This window comes from Brachycentrus maculatus, unplaced genomic scaffold (assembly GCF_059751285.1).
Source record: "Brachycentrus maculatus isolate JH-2025_06_01 unplaced genomic scaffold, ASM5975128v1 h1tg000055l, whole genome shotgun sequence".
NCBI classification, from domain to species: Eukaryota; Metazoa; Arthropoda; class Insecta; order Trichoptera; family Brachycentridae; genus Brachycentrus; species Brachycentrus maculatus.
This window is the reverse complement of record NW_028280809.1, coordinates 2839697-2860721: the sequence shown is the minus strand read 5'-3', so window position 1 is coordinate 2860721 and position 21025 is coordinate 2839697. Positions and strand designations below refer to the sequence as shown.

The 21025-nt window shown below is 30.9% G+C and overlaps 1 protein-coding gene across 9 annotated transcripts in view; it reads left to right on the top strand.

The window, feature by feature from the left end:
• Dys (Dystrophin) overlaps window positions 1-21025 on the top strand; it is a 762481-nt gene that overhangs the window by 2614 nt on the left and 738842 nt on the right. For 7 of the 9 annotated variants that reach the window (XM_088278115.1, XM_088278116.1, XM_088278111.1 and 4 more), the window contains exon 2: window positions 10011-10433. In XM_088278115.1, the coding sequence (XP_088134241.1) occupies window positions 10331-10433 (103 nt within the window). In that variant the 5' untranslated portion in view covers window positions 10011-10330. Of the gene's footprint in view, window positions 1-10010; window positions 10434-14848; window positions 15179-21025 lie in introns of those variants that run through there. The other 2 variants (XM_088278117.1, XM_088278112.1) reach the window with 1 other exon arrangement.

Sequence of the window (21025 nt, the reverse complement as noted above, 5' to 3'; positions counted from 1 at the left end):
TAAAAAAATACAAAATATTAGCAAAATATTAAGAGTGCAAAATGTTTTAATAATACAATAGAATTTTATAATTTACCATACAATCAATATATTGTTAAAATATTTTGAGTAATGTCTAATTATAAACATTCTCAAGAATTTAAAAATATTTTATCATTTTGATGAATACGAAACGGCTGGTTGGGAATACGCCATTGGCATTTTTAAAAATACCTCTTGAAATGCTGTTCGTAAATTCACGATTTTTCGATTACCGGTAGGTACTTAACCGTATAATTATTAGTTTGAACAAGAGGAGCGCATAAAGAAGAGGTAGGTACCCTACCAAAAGATAAAATCGTGTGTTTAACTTAACAAGTTTTATAATTTAATATAATGAACAATACCTTTAAATTGTTGCAAGGAATGAGGAACAATAGTGACCTACAGTTTAATTAAGTGTAAAAACATATGTTATTACCATTTATTGACAGGCATAATAGGAACCAGGTTTATATAATATATTTTATATGTGTCAATTAATTTGCAAATGTTTTGAGATAAAACAGGTTTTCGTTGCGTTATAGTTTTAGACTTTAAAACTTATGAATCCAGATAAACTAGTTAATAGATCAGGAGGATAAACAAACAAGTATATGTATAACATTTCAAAGAAGCCGAACTGATTAAAATTAATCTATAAAATAAAAACATATAAATCAACATAACATTTCCATATTGTGTATATACTCGTACATGTATTAATTATAAAAAAATATATTTGTAAACTGCAATAAATAAAATTTTAAAAAGTTCTAAAATGTATATTTTACTTTGTTATTATATATCATTATTAAGAGCATTATTATTACTTACATCTAAAATTTGATTTATCAAAAAATGGTTTGGCTTTCTGCTGTCTTGTATAAGGATAAAGTGCCCTCGATCTTTGACTCTGATCGCCAAAGAATTATATGATATATTTTTCATAAGTAAGATCTAAATTCCCGTGTGATTTTTTAGTTTTCTCTAAAAATTACTGTAACCAAAAAATATATGGTTACTTAAAAATTGTACGTAAGTATAATATATGTAATATTTGTAGCTAGCAGGAACAAGATAGCTTTGTTTACACATTTCTTCCGGATCATAAGAAAAGGTTGTGTATTATGTATTTTTCTCTCTTCAAACAATTGATAACAACTACACAACCCTCGACGGAGTGTAATTTAGTTAAAAATCAAGTGAAAACTATTCTAGAACAAGAACCAGTCTACTTTTTTTGGTTGTGTGATTCAACTTGTTTACAACGCCCATTATTTAATTTCTCTTATCATTTTCCGATTCGCTATCTCATTTTTGATTGGAGAAAAACTGCAATGGGAAAGAAGGATGCACGATGTTTGTTTGATTTAGTTTAACTGTGGCACAGGTGGTTTACTCCTACGCTTTTATGTAATCTGCGGGTAACAAAATTGGACTGACTAATTTAGATTACGTGGATTGACGCGAGATGACATTGAGGCATTTTTTTGCCCCAATTCTACATAATTTTATAAGGAAAAATACCGCAGTTTTAGAGAGTTTCCTCATTGATTCTAACAATAGAGAATAGTTAAATTTCAGTCATAAAAACGTGTTAAATAATTTCCTCATTGATTTTAACAACAGAGAACAGTTGAATTACAGATATAAGAAAACGTAGAGTAATAAAAATTACAAAGATATATAATCTAGACATGTGGTTTTCTATAGATTAATATCATTTCATTTTTGTACTTAATTTTTTTTTAACGAAACACCGTATTTAACTTTGAGTGTGTCTAAATTTTTAGACACAAATTCTGGATTTGCTTCACTTAGGAAATATTCATATAAGGATTTTTTTACTGAAATCTCAACATATATGCAGAAGAATAAAGAAAGTCTTGGATTTTAGAGGGCTTATGACATTAATTGGCTAGTTTAAGTAATCACTTGATACATTTCGTAACATTCACCATTCTAACCAAGCTTAAAAAACCATATTACTCAAATTTTGGATATTGTATAATGTTTCGAATAAACATGTCACTATGTAATGTAAATCTTAGACTTAATCCAGCCAACGAAATGTCGTAAACCCAGTAAATATACACACTTTCATATTATTCTTTATTTAGACATTAATAAAACCCATTTTTGTTGATGTTGAGAATATCAATTTGAGATAAACTTTTTTAAAGCACGGCTTCTAAAAATGTTAAGAGAAAGATAAAGATGCCTTAAAGTTAATTTTTACGTTATTAATTAATTGCACCTAACTAGTTAAATAGTTACGTTAATAAGAGCCTCATAATTACTAAATCCGCCACTGCTTGTGACATTGTTTTTTTTTAATTCTTCGTATAAAAACTGTTACATTTTTTCAGACTACTTGCAGATCACGAAGACCTAATGCTCAACGTACAATGATAGTTTCCACATTTTATTTACCTTATAAGTCGATCGTCCTACAAACCAGGCGACCGGTAAGGCTGGAAGCATAGATTCAAATGATTAGATATATTGTTATATCTACAGGTATTGCTAATTATTATTTATCTCGACAATCTTGAAACTAGAATCAATCAACGTCCTCGATTTGTTTGTTAGCGCGTGTTCACAGTGAACTCATTCGTAAAACCTACCATTTTTTTTACAAATTCCTACTAAATTTTCGTCAAACTGCATTAAAGCACTAAAATTTAAACATATCGCTCACTCCTTTCAAGAACGTCATAAATCAAAAATCATCAATTTTCAGTTGTGTATATTTTCGGAATGCCCAGAAAATGTACTATATCCCAGTAAAAGAGGCATATTTTAAACTTAATATTTACCCGCTACAGGGCAGAAAGTGTTGTTTTTGCATTTTGAAGAAAAGGTATTGTTTAATTATTTTTTCGAATATACTAATTATTTTTCAAATGGAGAATAATCCTTCAAATTTCACCTGAAAAGATCTGCTGCACAGTAAAAAGTTCAATGAGTTGCTTCTTATTAATTTGTAATACATTGTGTTATATTTTTAAACTTTAAAAACGTTCTCCTGAAAAATCAAGTTTTTTGATTTATGACGTTCTTGAAAGGAGTGAGCGATATGTTTTAGTTTCAATTATTTATTCAACGCCCTTGATAATAATTTTAATTGCATAACCTGGGTGCATTTATTTATATAAAAAGTAAAATCAATTGTTTAGTACCAAAATTTACTAAATATTTTTTACATTAGGTATATAAGAATAATTTTAATAACTTTCTAACCCTCATCCGCACCCAATGGTGCATATGGCACTGCATCGTATCGACGCAGTGTTATCTCGATTGTTACATACATGAAGGCAAGGTCAACTCCTGCGCTTCAGAGACCAGTCCAAGGTAATATTAAATAAATATAAGAGTGTAAAATCACTAATATTTATTTTCACCCCCCCCTTGGGAATCGAACCCGGGACCTCCGGCACGGTAGCTTAACACGCTTTACCATCACACCACGGAGCGGACACAAATTATGTGTATACATTTATACACAGTCTCTCAATATACATACTGAACTTGTATATGAACCGTTTCATAAGATATTGGTGAGTTTAATATCACTTGTTCTAAGTAACGAAAGATTAAAGGTCGCAGATAATGCAAATTGTGAGTGAAAAAACCACACCACACTCTATTATTGATATACAGTTAAACTTCCGTGAAAAGAAGTTTCTTGAATAATTTCTAATTATTCATTCATCTGATTTTATTTCGTATTCTCTGGTAAATCATCGGTACTCAGGTTATATGCGCCAAAAAACTCAAAGCTAACGCATAATTTGCTTTACTCACCAGTCACGGATTTGTCAAAAAGTGAGTTTTATGTTTTTGCAAAAAAGTTATGATAATAACTATTATGATATGAGTTATTATAGTAATCTGGTTTTTGCGATTTTTTACTTATATTAGTAGGAAAAATGATGAATGGATATTTTACATTGAGTGGTACCTACGTTTATTAAACTCGTCAGTATTTCGATGCGTTAAAATTAATCTTTATAAATGAAAATATAAAGTTCGTTTGTCCAGAATCTTCAATCTCTATAAGTAATTTACCGATTCCTTTGAAATTTTGACGTAACGTTGCATTCAAATACTCGCATGTTGCGGGTAAAACACGCTTTAAAAAAGTTTTTAACGCAACAGTAGCGCCATCTGTTGAAGGTAACAGCAACACACGCAATACTAAACATTGCTCATGGTAGATACCGTGCTTCTTGATAGCTACTGTCTCTTAATATTTTCAACGTTTTTGAAAGCTTTGTTGTTTCATGGATTTTTAATAATTGCAATACTTCACAAGCATTGTGAAATTATATCAGAAATGTATGTTTTCTATTTTATTTATTTTCTAGACTGAGCCACAACATCGCGTAGCCGGGTATAGCAAGCTGTACCAGTGTTTACTTCTACGTAGTAGTAAATAAATAGACGAATACAGAAAAAAATGGATTTAAAATGTGTGTAATTAATCTTCACACACAAAAGGCGTATGTCGTTTATATGTTAATAAAATAAAACCATCCTACCCAAATATTTTTTTTGTGTTTGAGACTGATTTTTTGGTATACTTGATTTTGTAATAGTTTCCATTTGATACTCTTCAGACGATGTTTATACATCACATAATCTGTGAGATGATGTCATTTTGCATGTAATAAATGTCAAGTGCTTTTTTTGTTACTTATTTGGTTTGTTGTTCTATTTGAGTGTCTATGAATAAGAAATCAACGTCTCTTAGAGCGATTACACAATGAGCTCCATATTATTTTGTACGTAGATCCATTTATTTACTTTTCGTCTATAAATCATGGGTGACGTTGAACAATTCAATGTTTGTTTGGGTCGAATGTGCAAGTACTTTAAAAATGGCGTTGGATTTAACTTATGGTGTTTTAGTTGGACAGTGTAAATATCAACCAAAACATTGAACTGGTACTGTGCGGATATTGAATATCCAAAATAAAACTCTCTTTATAGTTAAAGTTAGGCATGGGCGTTCGAATAAAAAAACCGAAAGATATAACTAATTACTTTGAACAAGTCTTAACTTAATTCGGTTTTTGGATTCGATCACTTAAAGCTAATCGCGCCAATCAGTGCACAAATCGGTAGTGTAAAGGCAAAGGGGTATATCTGTCAAATTTTTCACTTTCTAAGTTTGTTCCACAAAATGTCTAAAATAGTGTATTCCATAATCTGGCAAAAGAATAAAGCTGTAGTTGCAATACTTATTTAGTTTTCTTAAGATATGTACATATAAAAATACATAAAACAAATGAGTTATTTAATTTCACAAGTTTTTTTGACTCTCCTGTAAAATGTGCTCTGAGACAGATATAACCCTTTGCCTTTACACTACCGAAATTTGGTTGTGTATTTTTTTGAATGAGAAAGATTTGCTTTTTTTTATTATCTTACAAAAATACTTCAATTTCATACTATTTCTGTGAGCCTAAACGGCTCATCATTAGAAATAAATATCAAATTGATAGAGTGCATTCCAACCAAGAAACTCTGACTCAAGAGTCTGTGACACTAACCACGAGACTACAATCTATTATAATTTTGTATTTCTAGCTATGATTTGACACTAAAAACTTAAGCTTGAAAGAAATACAAGCTGAAAAAAGTATCGAATTCCGTCCCAAACACTCATTAGGCAATACTCTAGTTAAAGTAAGTCGGTAGTCAGTACCTAAATATATCTGAAAGTAATAATTATATAGTGGAACCTCTCATAACGAGCATTATTCGCTATAGAATATTACTCGTTAAGCAAAACATTTTTTGTTTTGACTAGCGCCCCAGCTCAGGAGTGAATGTCGTGAATAACGGAACTTGCCCTTTCTCTGTAACTCGTTATGCGAAAAATGTCTCGTTAAGGGAGCAACTTTTTCACATTTTTTGCTCGCTATGCGAATTATTCATTATGAGAGGTTCCACTGTATTAGATTTAAATAATTTCTTTAGGGACTCTGAAAATATTATGTATTTAAAAAATATATTGTATATACCTACATTGGGCTTTTTAAAATGTAAGAATTACAACTGCTTTGGGTTATCTTTTATCCATCTTATGCAATTAAAAAAAAACAACATGGTCTCTACTCGGATTTTCTTTAATCTCTTTATGGCGATACGCATGAATAAAATTAATTTTTGTCTTATGGTAATACATGTCCAACAATGTCACATTAAACAGCTTGTTATTTACTAATTAACATATTAATGAGAAATTTAATATTTATACTATTTGTACGTACATATTTACAAAAATAAGAAAGTGGTGAGTACTCGGTGATAAAGTACATTTAATGTTGTTAATTTTCAACGCTTTTTATTGTCATTACATTTTTCAAATGAACAAAATTCATTAGTTACAACATTTTGAGTGTGTGCAAATACTTGTTCAAAAATTTTGATCATCTCCAATTACAGGAGTTATTTTCATATTATTTTTGACATCTCAACAAAGATGAAGAAGAATATGGAAGTCTGGGCATTTACGGGGCTGACGACCGTCATAGGCTGGTTTAAGTGATCACTTTACACACGTGTAACATTCACCAATTCTACCCATTATTGACAACCACACTACTCAAATTCTTGGAAGTTCTGTATATATGAACCAATTTAGAAAACCTTGTTCTTGAATCAATAGAACTTCACTAGAGACATCTATTGGCGTAATATAAGAGTTTCTGCTTAATAAAAAGCTTCTTTACATCTCACCAATAGATGTCTCTAGTGAAGTTCTATTGATTCAAGAACAAGGTTTCTAAATTGGTTCATATATACAGAACTTTTAAGAATTTGAGTAGTGTGGTTGTCAATAATGGGTAGAATTGGTGAATGTTACACGTGTGTAAAGTGATCACTTAAACCAGCCTATGACGGTCGTCAGCCCCGTAAATGCCCAGACTTCCATATTCTTCTTCATCTTTGTTGAGATGTCAAAAATAATATAAATTCATTAGTAATGTATAAACATTAATAGTCATCTTAAATTGATGAAGGAACATAAGTTGTCGCGATGAAAGTCTACATAAAGAAATAATTTTAATTTACCGTGTGATTTCATGAAAATATGAGTGATGCAACTGCATAAGCATCTGCACCATAATAAAAAAAACTGTTTTGTCTATTTTATATCCATATCATCACTGTTAATGTATGTAGTAATCGTAGCTCAGTGATGTCACTTCGGACTGATCTCATCTTTGTATCTATGATACCATATATTCCTCTTTGAACTTTTCTTTCAAAATTGTACGGTATATCCTAAAGAATTTGAGTCAGTGATTAATTCGAATAACCCAATTATTATCTAATGGTTCCGTTCAAGTCACAAACGCACTTAAGAGATTCATACATCGCTCACTCCTTTCAACAACGTCAAATACCAAAAATCGACAATTTGCAGTTCTCCGTGTTTGCCCAGAAAATGTACTATATCTCAGCAAAAGCGGCATATTTTAAACTTAATATTTACTCGCTACAGGGCAGAATGTGTTGTTTTTTTAATTTTGAAGAAAAGGTATTGTTTAATTAGTTTATTTTTTTTTTTAATTTTTAAATATTAGTTTATTATTTTTTTAAATATACTAAATATTTTTCAAATGGAGAAAAAACATTCAGGTTTTACCTAAAAAGATCTGTTACACAGTAAAAAGTTTAATAAGTGGCTTGACATTTATTTTTAATACATTTTATTATAATCTTACACTTTACAAACGATCTCCAGAAAAATCAAGTTTTTTTGATATATGACGTTGTTGAAGGGAGTGAGCGGTATATGAGCTTGTCCGACCTAAATAATGTTGTACGAGTAAAAAATATGCAATTTCATTGCTGCAATTCTTCGTTTTCTTCCTATTATTCCTTCTCCATTCCCTTTCCCACACAGAAGTAGGATTTTTCACTTAAATCGCCTGTGTTCTATCAAATAAATTCCACTACTAGATCCAAGAACCTGGAATGCAGGAATGATCACCTTGCATTCATAGGATTCAAAATCAAGTTTACAACTCGTTAATTCACTGTGGTGCCCTATGCACCATTAGATGTAGATAGGGGTAAGAGAGTGCAAATGTATAATACATGATGCAAATTACGTATCTACATAGTGTATGATATTTGATTGAAGATTTATAAAAAAAGTGATTTTATTATTAACAAAAATATTTAAATTTCATACTATTTCTGCGAGTCTAAGCGGTTCTATTAAAAATAGGTACCAAATTGTGGGTTCGAACCCAGAAACTCTGGCTCAAGAGTCCGTGACACTAATCACGGGTCTACAATTCGACCAACCCGATATATTTCTCTGTCGTTAATATCCTGAAAGTTATTTTTATGAGCAGCAACATTATGATTTGCATATTTTTCACGATAAAAAATGAATCACAATTTAAATGCACATAAACTCACCCGCTACACTAAATTAATGAATCTGTTCAATCTTTTTTTAAATGCCGAGAACCTGTAATTTCTAACAGTAATCCACGTTAATTGGTTCCACGACCAATTAGGAATGGTCGGTCTTTACTCTTGAGTTTTGTGTATTCGAGTTCGCGTACACAACAAACGAAGTCACATACTTATTTAAAAAAACCGTTGGCCATTCTTTGAAAAACATCGCTATTTATTTTAACGCTGGAGTTGAATTGTCCACTCTGCGCTGTAATCGTGGCGAAGATCTCTTTTTCATTCATCGCCTCTGCGCTCTGTGGATAATGGTCAATAGTATCTGTTCGGGCTTCCCAAACGCCATGCTTCAGTGCCCATGGTGTCCATGTAATATACGTGAAAATGTGAACTTTAAAGAGGAAATCCTAGTCTAACAAAATGTGTTCCGCTGTCGCTACAGACACCTTCGTTTTACGCTAGGCTGACCGCCACCGAACTTAGCAATTTTGATCATAATGTATAATACCTACATAAATACTTAGACTATTCTCGAACTTGGTAGAATATACTATGTATGTAGATGAGTTTTATTTTTAAATTATTTTGGTTTACTGATAGTACCTACACCATTCAATTTCAACGCTGCGTAACAGAGTTCGTTCTTTCCTTTATGTTGTAATAATTTTTGTTATTATAACTGTTTTACCCAATATTTCAATGTATACATATATCAAAATTATTTTTACGTTTATGTATCCACTATCTTTTGTCTATCTGACGTAATAAGAAATTTAAAGGCATTGAAAATGATTTTAATAATTTAAACTCACTCGAGTCTGAAAACAATGTTTTGAGCGTGAAGATTATTCATAGATAATTTGTAATGATTTATGGAAAATGATAACGGTCCAAGATATTTTGAACATACCTCATTAGTCTTCTAAACTAAGAAGATTTTGGTAAATTAACAAGAGGAAATAGGGTATAGCCAATTAATACCTTTCCATAATTAATCTTAGTTACTGATATTGCTGAATTTATGAATACTCACATAATATTTAGTAAATAACTATTAAGTATATACAATTCCGATTTGTCGGTTCGTTGCTTTTATGAACACACATTTGGTTACAAGCAGGCCTGTTCGATATTTTTAATTAATGGTAAATAATATTTTCAAATTTGGAAAAAAGGCGGGATCAATATCGCTGGTTTGGAGATTAAAATTGCTTACTCCGTAAAATGAATATCCAAAAGAATATCCGTAGGTACCTTGAGGAGTTAGCATTTTGACACTATGAGCCAGAGGTTCCCAACCTTTTTTGGTCAGTGGGGGAAAGGAAATTGTCAAAATGTCCCCTCACAGAAAAGGAAGAGGAATACAAATATATTGTCCTATACTCAGACCTTTATTGTGTCTCTTAGGGCTTTTCCTAGAAGACCTCTCAACCATTCACTGAGGGGAGGTACTTGTATTTTATATACCTACCTAGATACTTAATTTAGGTAAATGTTTCTGTAATGATGTCTTCCGTTTTTAAAATGATCGTTTTTTGTAGCATTCATACGAAACATAAAACAATAATAAAAAGTGCTAAAAAGTTAATAAAACTAATAAAAGTAAGTGATAAAATAAATCAGTGAAAACGCATGAATTGTGATCAAGTTGTGATTCCCCGAGTGTAGTGAGACATAAAAGTGTCACAAATTGAAATGTGGATTAATAATAAAACATAAATTTCTGGCGCCAGTTCACGCACAGAGCGCCTCCAATGACAGTTCCAAACGGGCCATTTCGCGCCGTTTTGAGATGTGTTTAGTTCCGAGGGTTTCGCAATCGGCATAATCGGTATCGGATTATAATCGGCATTATAGGATAATGTCATCGCCGGTCCAGCGGAAGGTCACGTGGGTGGTGGAGGTGGGCGAACCTCCCGCGCTAGAGAATGCGCCGTTCGAGTCCCACATTCACCAAAGCAAATGTAAGTAGCAATTAAAACATTCCGCTTTTATTCATATTGCATTCAGACCATATTTGTATCAAACAATAATGATAAACAATGGAGGAATCTTCTTATTCCTATTTCATTTTAGTCGTATACTATTTTATATACAGTCATAATATGGCTGAAATAATTGTTTATTTACTGAATGACGTGACGCAGATCACTTTTACAATCAATATTGAATAAAAATATAGTAATAAAGTCAAAAATTGGTAGGCCTAAAAAAAAACCTTAATTATTTTTAAGTTTAGTACATATTCATCCCTAATGTTGACAATGTGCTTTTCAAAGTCAGTTGGAAACCAGTAAAAAATATTGAAGTGGTAAAAACGAAGTTATAAGTCAAAACGAAGGATGAGTACCAATTTTAATAAAAAATTTAACAATTTTTTCTATTTTTTTTATTAATATGTTACGCGAATCTAATCATTCAAATAAAATATTATTATATATTTAAAAAATGCGAACAATTTATGTATACACTACGAAAGGCGATTATTTACTCTCCTACAGATGTAAAGCGTAACTAAGTGAATGCCCCGTAGAGATGTGACTAATGGGTAATCGTTGCTTTTTCAATTACCCGATTGGGATGGTATTTGTAACATCGCGGTTTATATTTCTATCCAGCTAAAGTTTCTATATCAAATTGTCAAACATATTTCGGAAGCTAAAAAAACACAATTTGCAACCAAATCAGTGCACTGATTGGCGCGATTAGCTTCAAATGATCGATTCCAGATATCTGATTAAGTGCCGACAACTTTAAAAGAAGTCGTTATTTAATTCGATTGCCCAAGTCTAATAGCTAGAGATGAATGAAACAATACTGCATCGAAAATCGAGTAACATAAATTAACCAAATATGCAGTTATTTGAAAAAAAAGTGGTTTACATTAGAAAATAGTAAAAATTACAATATGACTTTTATAATGTGATTTAATAGTATATCGATCATCGTGCAAACCTTCATGCCGGTATTCTCCATCTACGAGATTTTTTTTGCCGAGAAAGTGTCGATTTATAAAATGCCGTCAATAATGTCGATTGATGGAAAGCAAGCACTATTACTGAAAGCATTTAGGTAAGTACCTTTTCTTCTATTAATATTCATGACCCATACTTGGGTGATGTTTAGTGCGCGATGTAGTGGTAGGCGTGCGTACGATGCACCGACAACAAAGAATATAAATTTAGAATTTACGAACACCCTTTTTCAAATTGTTTGATGCATGCGTTATGCGTTCATAACCGGTCTGCATTTCTTGCACGGCGAGAATTTGCATAATTATTTACCTGTCTATGTGTATAGTACCCTGGTGTCTACCACCCCGACAAATGTAATGCTAAGGGGAATTAACTCGATAAATTATTTTTAAAAAGTAAAAAAAAGAAAAAAAACGTAATAAACCCAAATTGAAGAAATATTTTGATAATTCTCTGAATGGGTGGCACTAAATGGTGTATAATGCGAGATCAGTCCTACGATCAAAATTCTAGGAGTGCAATATATTTAGCAATGTCTAGAATACACAGTGTTGCAAATCTGTACTCGTTCTTGCTTGTGTAAATTGGACAATTTTATTAATTAACGAAAATATCCGTCTATAATAAACATGCAATTATATGAATAGTAAAAAAAACAGAAAACGACATTTTTGAAAACTATACAAGTTTGAAGACTCAAACACTTACTGGTAAAGAAAAACCGAGAATTGTGTTTATTACACTTTATGACACTAATGGAAAAAAGATTATGTTAAGGTGATCGTTAGTAATATTATGGCGAGGTAATCAGTCTTACGCTTCAGGGTAGCATGAAATAAAATTAGAGTAAAAAAACACTTACATTCATTTTGACCCGCCTGGGAATCGAATCCGGGATCTCCAGTACGGTAGCCAAGCGCGGTAACCACTTACACTATGGAGCCGGACAAAATATTTAATAAACACAATAAAATTTTAATATTCAAATAAAACCGAATCACTCTACACCCGACTACACAGCATATACAATATACAGCAAACACAACTAGTTTCAGAATGACAAACAAAACGTAAAAAATGTATTATTGTTACACATCATATTTTTTTAAAGTATGCATTTACGCCAATATTTACATTTTTGGTGTTATGTAATACGAAAAAAATGTGTATAATATATGTAACAATTATTTATAATTATCTATGCTGAAATAATTGAAGCATGACTTGTAGAGATAAGCAAATGTTATTATTATACTTAGAGTAAGTATTTTAAGAGAAAAAATTGAGATATTGGCTATTATGACAGACACGCTTGATGTTTTATTTTTACTTTGAAAAATGATTATTAAATACTGTTTATTCCATATTTGATACAATCTAAAAATAATAGATATATGCTAAGCCCCCCTTGACATCCGTATGGGATTTGAGGAGTAAGTGGAGAAAGTTAGTAGAAGATTTACGTTTGAAATTATTTTTTGTTTTTAAAACAGTTTAACTTCCACACACCAAAAGTAGGCACCTACCGTAAAATATATGTTGCATTTTAGATAGGCGATTTTTTAAAGAAATATACGGTTCATACCATGATAATAAAATGTTGCTACTCTTGAAAAATTAAGTTTTCAAATGGAATATTTGAAATAATAAATCGAAAATAATAGGTAGATACTTGGGCACAAAAATATGTTCGAAATTTATCATGATTTTTTATTGACTTGAATTACCACCCAGTTATTAATTCTGTCTTAGTGGGATAAATATACACTTGTTAACATTGTAAGGTATTGAATATTAATTTTTAACAACTAAATAATGTTTCAAATATAAGAGTAAATGATTAATCATTAACATCAAATTATTACATCGCATAATTTATTGTGCTAAAGAAAAAAATGTGTTTTTTTTTTTAAATTCAAGTTTTAGTTTCCCGCCAGAAGTTGACTAGCGAGAAACAATATCGTGGCGCTAAGAGTCTCTGGTGTTGGTACTCCTGCGCAGACGCGATAACTAGTGGGCGGAGCCAAGTTATAATGATACCAGTTAAAAATAATTTCCATAATGTATGGTATACCTTTCGGATGTTTTAGATCCAGCAATTTAAAATTAGTTTTATATTGTTATTAATAATCGCGTGGTTGAATTTTATTAATCTTTTGTGCGTCCAAAAATGCATAGAGTACTGCATTTTATCGACTCAGTGGTATCTTGATAGCTACATAAAGGAAATGTGACCCTTTGCTTCCTGTAGTTGTAAGTACGTTTGGCTAACATGCTGGAGGCTCTGAGTTTGATCCCCAGGGGTTCGAAATAAATAAAAGTGATTTTTTGCTTGAATACTTATTTCACATGAGACGTGTTTAACTTGAATACTCAAGTACGAGTTCGTGTATGGACCCTGAGTGCCCAAGTCATAACTACTATTCTCCATTTCCTACTTCTACTATTACGAGATGAAATTGGTGTTGAATAATTTGAGGTGAGCTGAAAAAGCTTGCATATGATATTATGTGCATATTTTTTACAATATAATATTGAAAAATAGTAAAGTAAAATTTGAGGGAATATTGTTAGGTTTTTAAACAGCGAAATTCTATTTAAAACCCATTTTTTTTCAAAATTAAACATTGAGTTAGTTAGTTGTTCAATTTGATCTAATTTAAAGTCTATCCTAGGTTACTGATATGCTTCTACCTCTACTATAAAGCCTTGAACACACTAAATCCTATAAACTATTTCATGACACTGAAAGCTTTTAAAATTAGCATTTTTATATTTCAACCGTAGAAACAAAATATATTGTTGACATCATTTGCCAGAAGGTAGGAATGGACTATGGATATTGGTTTTGACATTGTTCGTAAAGGGCCATTAAAGATAAAAGAAGACGAACCAATTTTCAAGTTTCTGTTAGCCATGTTCAGTTATTTTTTGGAAAAAAATACTAATCTGGTAGTTTTAAGAAAGCAAATGCACTTGAATCAAAATTTTATTATTGACATATAAGCAATATCGTAATTACAAACAATAGAACAGTAGAACAGTAGAACATGACTAACTTTCTCAAAATTACCAAGACCTAAAGACTCGTAAATAATTCAAACAAATAAATCTCTGCACGTTAAGTTTATTTGCAGCTTTTCCTTACTTTTTTTATTCTAAAAGAATTAAGAATGTTGTCTTGCGAATATTATGTTAAGATTCTAAACACAGACTCCATTTTTAAAATAAACCGATATAAGAGCAATGTATATTTACAAAAAAAAATACACGAAGCAATATTAGTAAAAATAATAATTATTGAAATGAGAATGTTAACGTCAATTCAAATTCTGAGGATTATCATTCTCGGTATGGCAACACTTTGCGTTAATGCCAGTTTCGCGTACGGCCGTTGTTATGTTGTCATACCATACGGGTTGTGTGATTTCGCTTCTGTCATGTTAGTTGTTAATTTGGTCCTTTTACATAGTTAAAACGACTTAAATGAACACTTTTGTGTGATACAGTTGCAGTGTTAGTATTAATTATAAGTTTTTAGTGTTGAGTGAAAAGTTGCAAACAGTTTTGTGAAGTTTGACAACAGTTTTTTCGGATGGGAGTGGTGTTTGACATGCCGCAATACTTTTTACCATCCGAATCCAGAAAGAAAAAAAATACCATTACAGTGTGTTTTTCATGATTCCGACGCGTTACGAGGATATAAATCGTAATCATGGAGACAACATTTGTCGGTGAGTTGTTTTACCTTTGAAAATAATAATCAATCAACAGGTTGTGTTTACCTTTCGACCGGCTACCTTGGTTTGTGAGTTTTGCGCAAACAAGGAAACAAGTCAGTTACAAAACTTCTGTATTAAATTTTAGATATATTTTTTATAGAAATCTATACATATATTTGTATTTAACATTGTTTGATGTACTGTTATTTTTAAATTTGATAAAATATTTGATTTTCGTGTATTTTATGACAGCGACGTCATTCAAAATCATCGCATAAGAAAGTAACAATTTTTACAACAAATTCTTCCATATTTTTAACAGGTTTATAATTTACTACGTAATGCCGGAATCGTGATACTTAATTGATTATTAAAACATTTTAAATTGATATGGTTGATGTCAGTTTTTAAAATGCAAAAAGATATCACTCCTGGCATAAAATACGACAAAAATGTGGAATTTTAGTAGGTAGGTACTTGTGATAATTAAGGAATATATTATGAAATATTTTTAATGGCAAAAGGGCACCTTGGAAAGAATTTCTAAGGTTACTGTGCAGTTTTAACTTGATCAACTCATGAAGGCAAGTTGATCTGTCCTGCCCTTCGGGTTTTAGTACAGGATGATATTTAAAAATTGTTAGCCCGGGAACACACAAGCTGCTAGAGCTTGCCATTTTGCAATTAAATACGACAATTCAGCTCACTTTGCAGCGTAGAGCAGTCGGCGTGCAGTCGCAATTGACAGCTGCTATTGACTTTTTGAATCACAAAAATAAGGAAGATCGGCTTTTAGATATAATAAACATGGATTTTTTTTACTCTTATGTAACAAATCCGTGTTAAGCTACCGTGCTGGAGGTCCCGGGTTCGATTCCCAGGGGGGAAGGGGGGTGAATATAAATATTAGCGATTCTACACTCTAATATTTATTTTATATTACCCTGGACTAGTCCCTGAAGCGCAGGAGTGATCACCTCGTCTTCATGTAGGTAACGATTGAGATAACACTGCGTCAATACGATGCAGTGCCCTATGCACCATTGGGTGTTGGATAAGGTAGAAGAAGAAGAAGAATATCAATGAATACATTGTTTTTTATAATTATTCTCTCGTAATACGTATGTGTCAGTTATTTATTTAAAAATATTAAAAGGTTGAGTATAATTATTTGAAACGTAACTTGAAATCGAAAATATTTATTGGTTTCGGAACGGAAAGGTTGGCATTTCAAAATATCCTAAATAATTGGCCGATAAAATTAATATTCTGAAATTAAAAAGTCTTCATTTTTATTTTTGAATGATAAATAAAGCCTCCTTATCTGATAAGGTTTCTTCATACACTTTCGGAACATATTTTTTATAGTGTTACTTTGTTTGCATTATGATAAATTCGCGACATTGAAATTAAATACTTTAAAATACGTTCTTACACTTGTTGCTTCCGTAGTATAATGGTCCATTCTTCTCAAGAAAGGAATCTTTCCATTCCTCGCCATAACACATCATTCTTCAGTAATTCCTGCTCTGTCCAAGCGGCCACACTATGGAATGAATTACCTCTCCTTGTGAACAAATGCACCCTCGCTAATAACTTTAAAGAAACGAATGAGATATTACTATCTATCATTAGAATCCTAACTGTCCATCAAACCTCATCCCTTAGTTTTTCCCTCTACCTCCTTCCCTAAACTCCCTTTTCCCTTTGCCTTCCTTACTGTCATCAATTTGTAATATATGTTTTTTCAATGTTCAAGTACTATTTACCCTCTGATTGCAAACAGCTATATAAGGTATCAAACGTTTTGACCAATATCACGAGTCCGTTTTCGGTTGTTTGGAAGATATTGCTTTTTAGTAATAAGCCCGCCAATGTACTTATTTCTTTGCTGTACATGAAGTTTAAATAAATAAATAAAATGGTTAATACGTCTGGTAACACAGAAATATATCCCGGATCCGTTTATCGCCTAAATTAACCTGAAATTTTATTATTTATTATTATATATACCTAATACGTTTATATCAACGTTTTATTAATAGTTTTATCCAGATCATCGTTTTTTTTATTACACCTTTTCAAACATAATTATTAACATTTAAATAATGATGAATTTTAATTTGGTCGGGTTTTTGTGATGTAGATATTTTTCATACTTTTCCTTCTCCTACCCATAGAGAAGCCTTTAAAATAGAGGCCTTCGTGTTATTCAGGTTCAAAAAATGTTTTTTGTCTATATAGATTATTGTCACAAATTCAATTTTGACTCTTGTAATGTTTATGTTTGTGGATACAATTCTGTTTCAAACAAACGGTCATACTAATAAACAAAATGTTCAAACAGAGAGGTTTTTCTAAATATTTTAAATGATACTAATTCCCTTTCCTAACACGAGAGCTAGTCTCTTTTTTGGAGAGGAATAATTTAAAAAATAATGTATTTATCGATAGTAAAGTGATCATGGAAGGTATCATAAACTAGTTGGTCATTATTTGCAACTGAAAAATTGTATTGAAATTGTAATAAACTTGTATTAAAGTAAGTATATTAAACATTAGCTTTCAAGTATTTCGGCTCACAACAGGCTTTGCCTAAAATGCAGATAAATTATAGGTAAGTATATGTATTTTTAAGAAAAAAACTACACATGTTTACTAAACCTATTTTATATAAACTTTAGCAAATACGTGTGTGTATTTGTATAACGAATTCAATATCCACACATAAAACAACACAACATTTTAACCTAATATGTTGTGTTTTTTACTAATAGCAACAATATTTTAATGCTTACTCTTATCTTCCTAAAAACGGTTTAAAAAAATATGTGCCTTTGAAATGAAAGTATTTAAATGCATTTTTTAATTTCAATTATTATCGTCGTTGGATTATAGTCTCGCTCCAAGCATGCAGTTGATAATACTAATTTGTATAAGCATTTACACTTATCCTTTAGTGTAATATTATATTTATCTTAGGTATCATGTATCCACTACATATCTGCATTATTCATACTCCAGTAATCTTCAATAGGCGCCCGCCTTATCAATAAGTACATGTAAGTTCTAAGAATTTATTTTCTAACTTACTGCATACACTAAATGAAATCCTCTTCACGTGACTTTGTGTTTAAATATTTTAATATTTCATTAATTGATTCGACAGTCACCTTGTGATAAAATCTGTACATTTTTAACTTAACTCCCAAGGATACTCTAAAACTCTCAAATTTATACTTAGCTTCACATACTGTGTTTGAGAATGATCCGGAATGCATCGAAACACGTGTCACAATAGATTTTTAAGAAATAATGGTATTTACTAAGTAAAACTTAAATTAAAAAGTTAAATATCTAGAAAAAACAAACGAATTACTAGCAAAATTATATAATATTCATTCGAATTTTGAGTTATGGATTTCGATATGGGAAATACCTTAAAATCAACCGTTTACACCTATTGATACTAGTTTATAAAAATAATTCAATCTCACTTACAAGCGTTTGAAGTTTAAAGGTAACAGCGTAACATGAATTTACATACAAATTTGGATAAAACTTCTTAAAACCAGTTTTCACAATAAAATGAAAGCAAAGTTCTATTATCCGTTTTTATGTATTATCAACAAATTTAAACGACAAAAATATTTAATGTTTATATATTATGTATGTATATTTTATTTTAGAAATTTTGTTACGTTTATATCGATTTGAGCACATGGCATATAAATCGACGGATTTTTCGTTACAAGGATAATTTTTTACCGGGAATACTTTCATAGTTATTTGAAATCGTACATATTTCACGGGATACAACGCAAACACTGAATTCAATTACCGACTGACTACCGGAGAGGTCACACATCTCTCTACGCCATTTTTTTAAAAAAAAGAATGTCTATTTGATTTTTATTTGTTTTTTAGAATATAATATACTTATTTAAAAAAAAAAACAAACAAAATATCCAATGTAAATAGAAAAAATATTTTTAAATATATTTTTTTTAACTTCTTAATTTTCAATAACTTTTTTCTTTTTAAAACCATATAATTATTTCGAAGAAAAGTTTATTTTTTAAAAGCAAAAACGTTGTTTTAAGAAAATATCAATTACGTAAAATGTTATCTGGATTTAGAGAAAATTAAGTTGCGACTTAACGAATACTGGGCCTTAGCATCTATAGCTGGAAATAACAGAATTGTCGTTTTAATTTAATTGTCGAAATATAGAAGAGTCCGTTTGATCCCAGACCGCGAAGTTCATTATTAAATAATTATATAAATTCAAGTTTGAAATAAGTCAAATCACAATCGGCTGTGATTCTTCGTTCACGACTGTGGCAAATAATTTTATAGTCTTGTGGAGGAAGACTTCTTATGAATGGATAAAACCGGTCAGTCGAGAAGTTTCGTTAAATGGATGTCGTCACGGCGTATATACTAGGCCACTACGTGCAGCCGTACTGACACACAACACAGCCAGGCTAGGTGTGAATATGGGTTCTGTCAACATTGAAATATTTGTAATTTAGCCATAGACTTTATTAAGTCCACTTGAGACAAAAATGCACGTCTTAAGCGTGTTGCACGCCCATACTTTGCTATGGTATGCTAAATGCGTAATGACGGGGCTAGAAGCCAATCCAGCGATCTCCAAACGGATGGGTTTTGGGCTACTTGAAGGCCCAATATACGATAAATCGCAACTTAATTTTCATTAATCCTATGTAACATTTGACGTAATTACCTTTTTTTAAACACTGTTTTTGTAATGAAAAAATAAGTTTCTCTTCGCAATAAATATATGGTTTTGAAAAGAAAACATTTATTGAAAGAACATATAAACATAATGTATAAATATACACACTGTAATCACATACCAAATTTTTTATTACGTCGTTGAGTTTTTAATAAATTAAAACGGTTTAAAACGAGCTTTGAATTATTGATTTTAGTTTTTAATGTTTTTTTTAACATTTATAGTCGTGACGTTGAATTTGTTGTTAAACCGCCCCGTACACAGATATTATGGTTTCTATGCCTTTTTAGTACAGAAACATAAAATAGTCCATAAAAAGCTTAAAATTTACATAATCTCCAAACGATTTTGTAAATTTTGGTCGTGTCGTGATTTTGGATTTTCGGTAGCTATAAAAATAAACAGTAAAATTCGAATTTAAATCGGCAAAATTGTGCAGTAACAAAGATGAGATTTATTAGAGTAACATAATTTTTTTCTATATTAAGTATGTACATTGAATTTCACCTCTCGTGAAACTAGTTTGCTTACTAAGCCGTTTTGTCGATTTAAACAATATCAAGACGTTTGATTTGATAACTTTGATTTGAACTAAAAACGTTACACAGTATAAGGGCTACTTTACAATTTAAATGATATAAGTATCATTTCCGTGCTATATTCTCAATCAGTCCTCAAGATAGTATACCTGAACCAGAAAATAAAAAAAGAATCAGGTTATAAAAGAGAAAATAATTGAACCTAGGATCTTACGATCGATGTCTTGGTCATCAAACAATTCGGGTCCGATTTCAATTACTACAAGATCGCAAACGTGAAATCTCTTGAAACTAAATGGTGTCCCAGTTTCAGCAGTAAAACACGGACAAATTTATATAACATGATGTATATTGGTAAATATAACATGATGTATATGGGTGATGTTGTTTTGTCTTATTTTTTTACATCTCATCAAAGATGAAGAAGAATATGGAAGTCTGAACATTTTGATCGTCAGCCCCGTAAATGCCCAGACTTCCATATTCTTCTTCATCTTTGATGATATGTCAAAAAATTATATGAAAATAACTCCTGTAATTGGAGATAATCCAGATTTT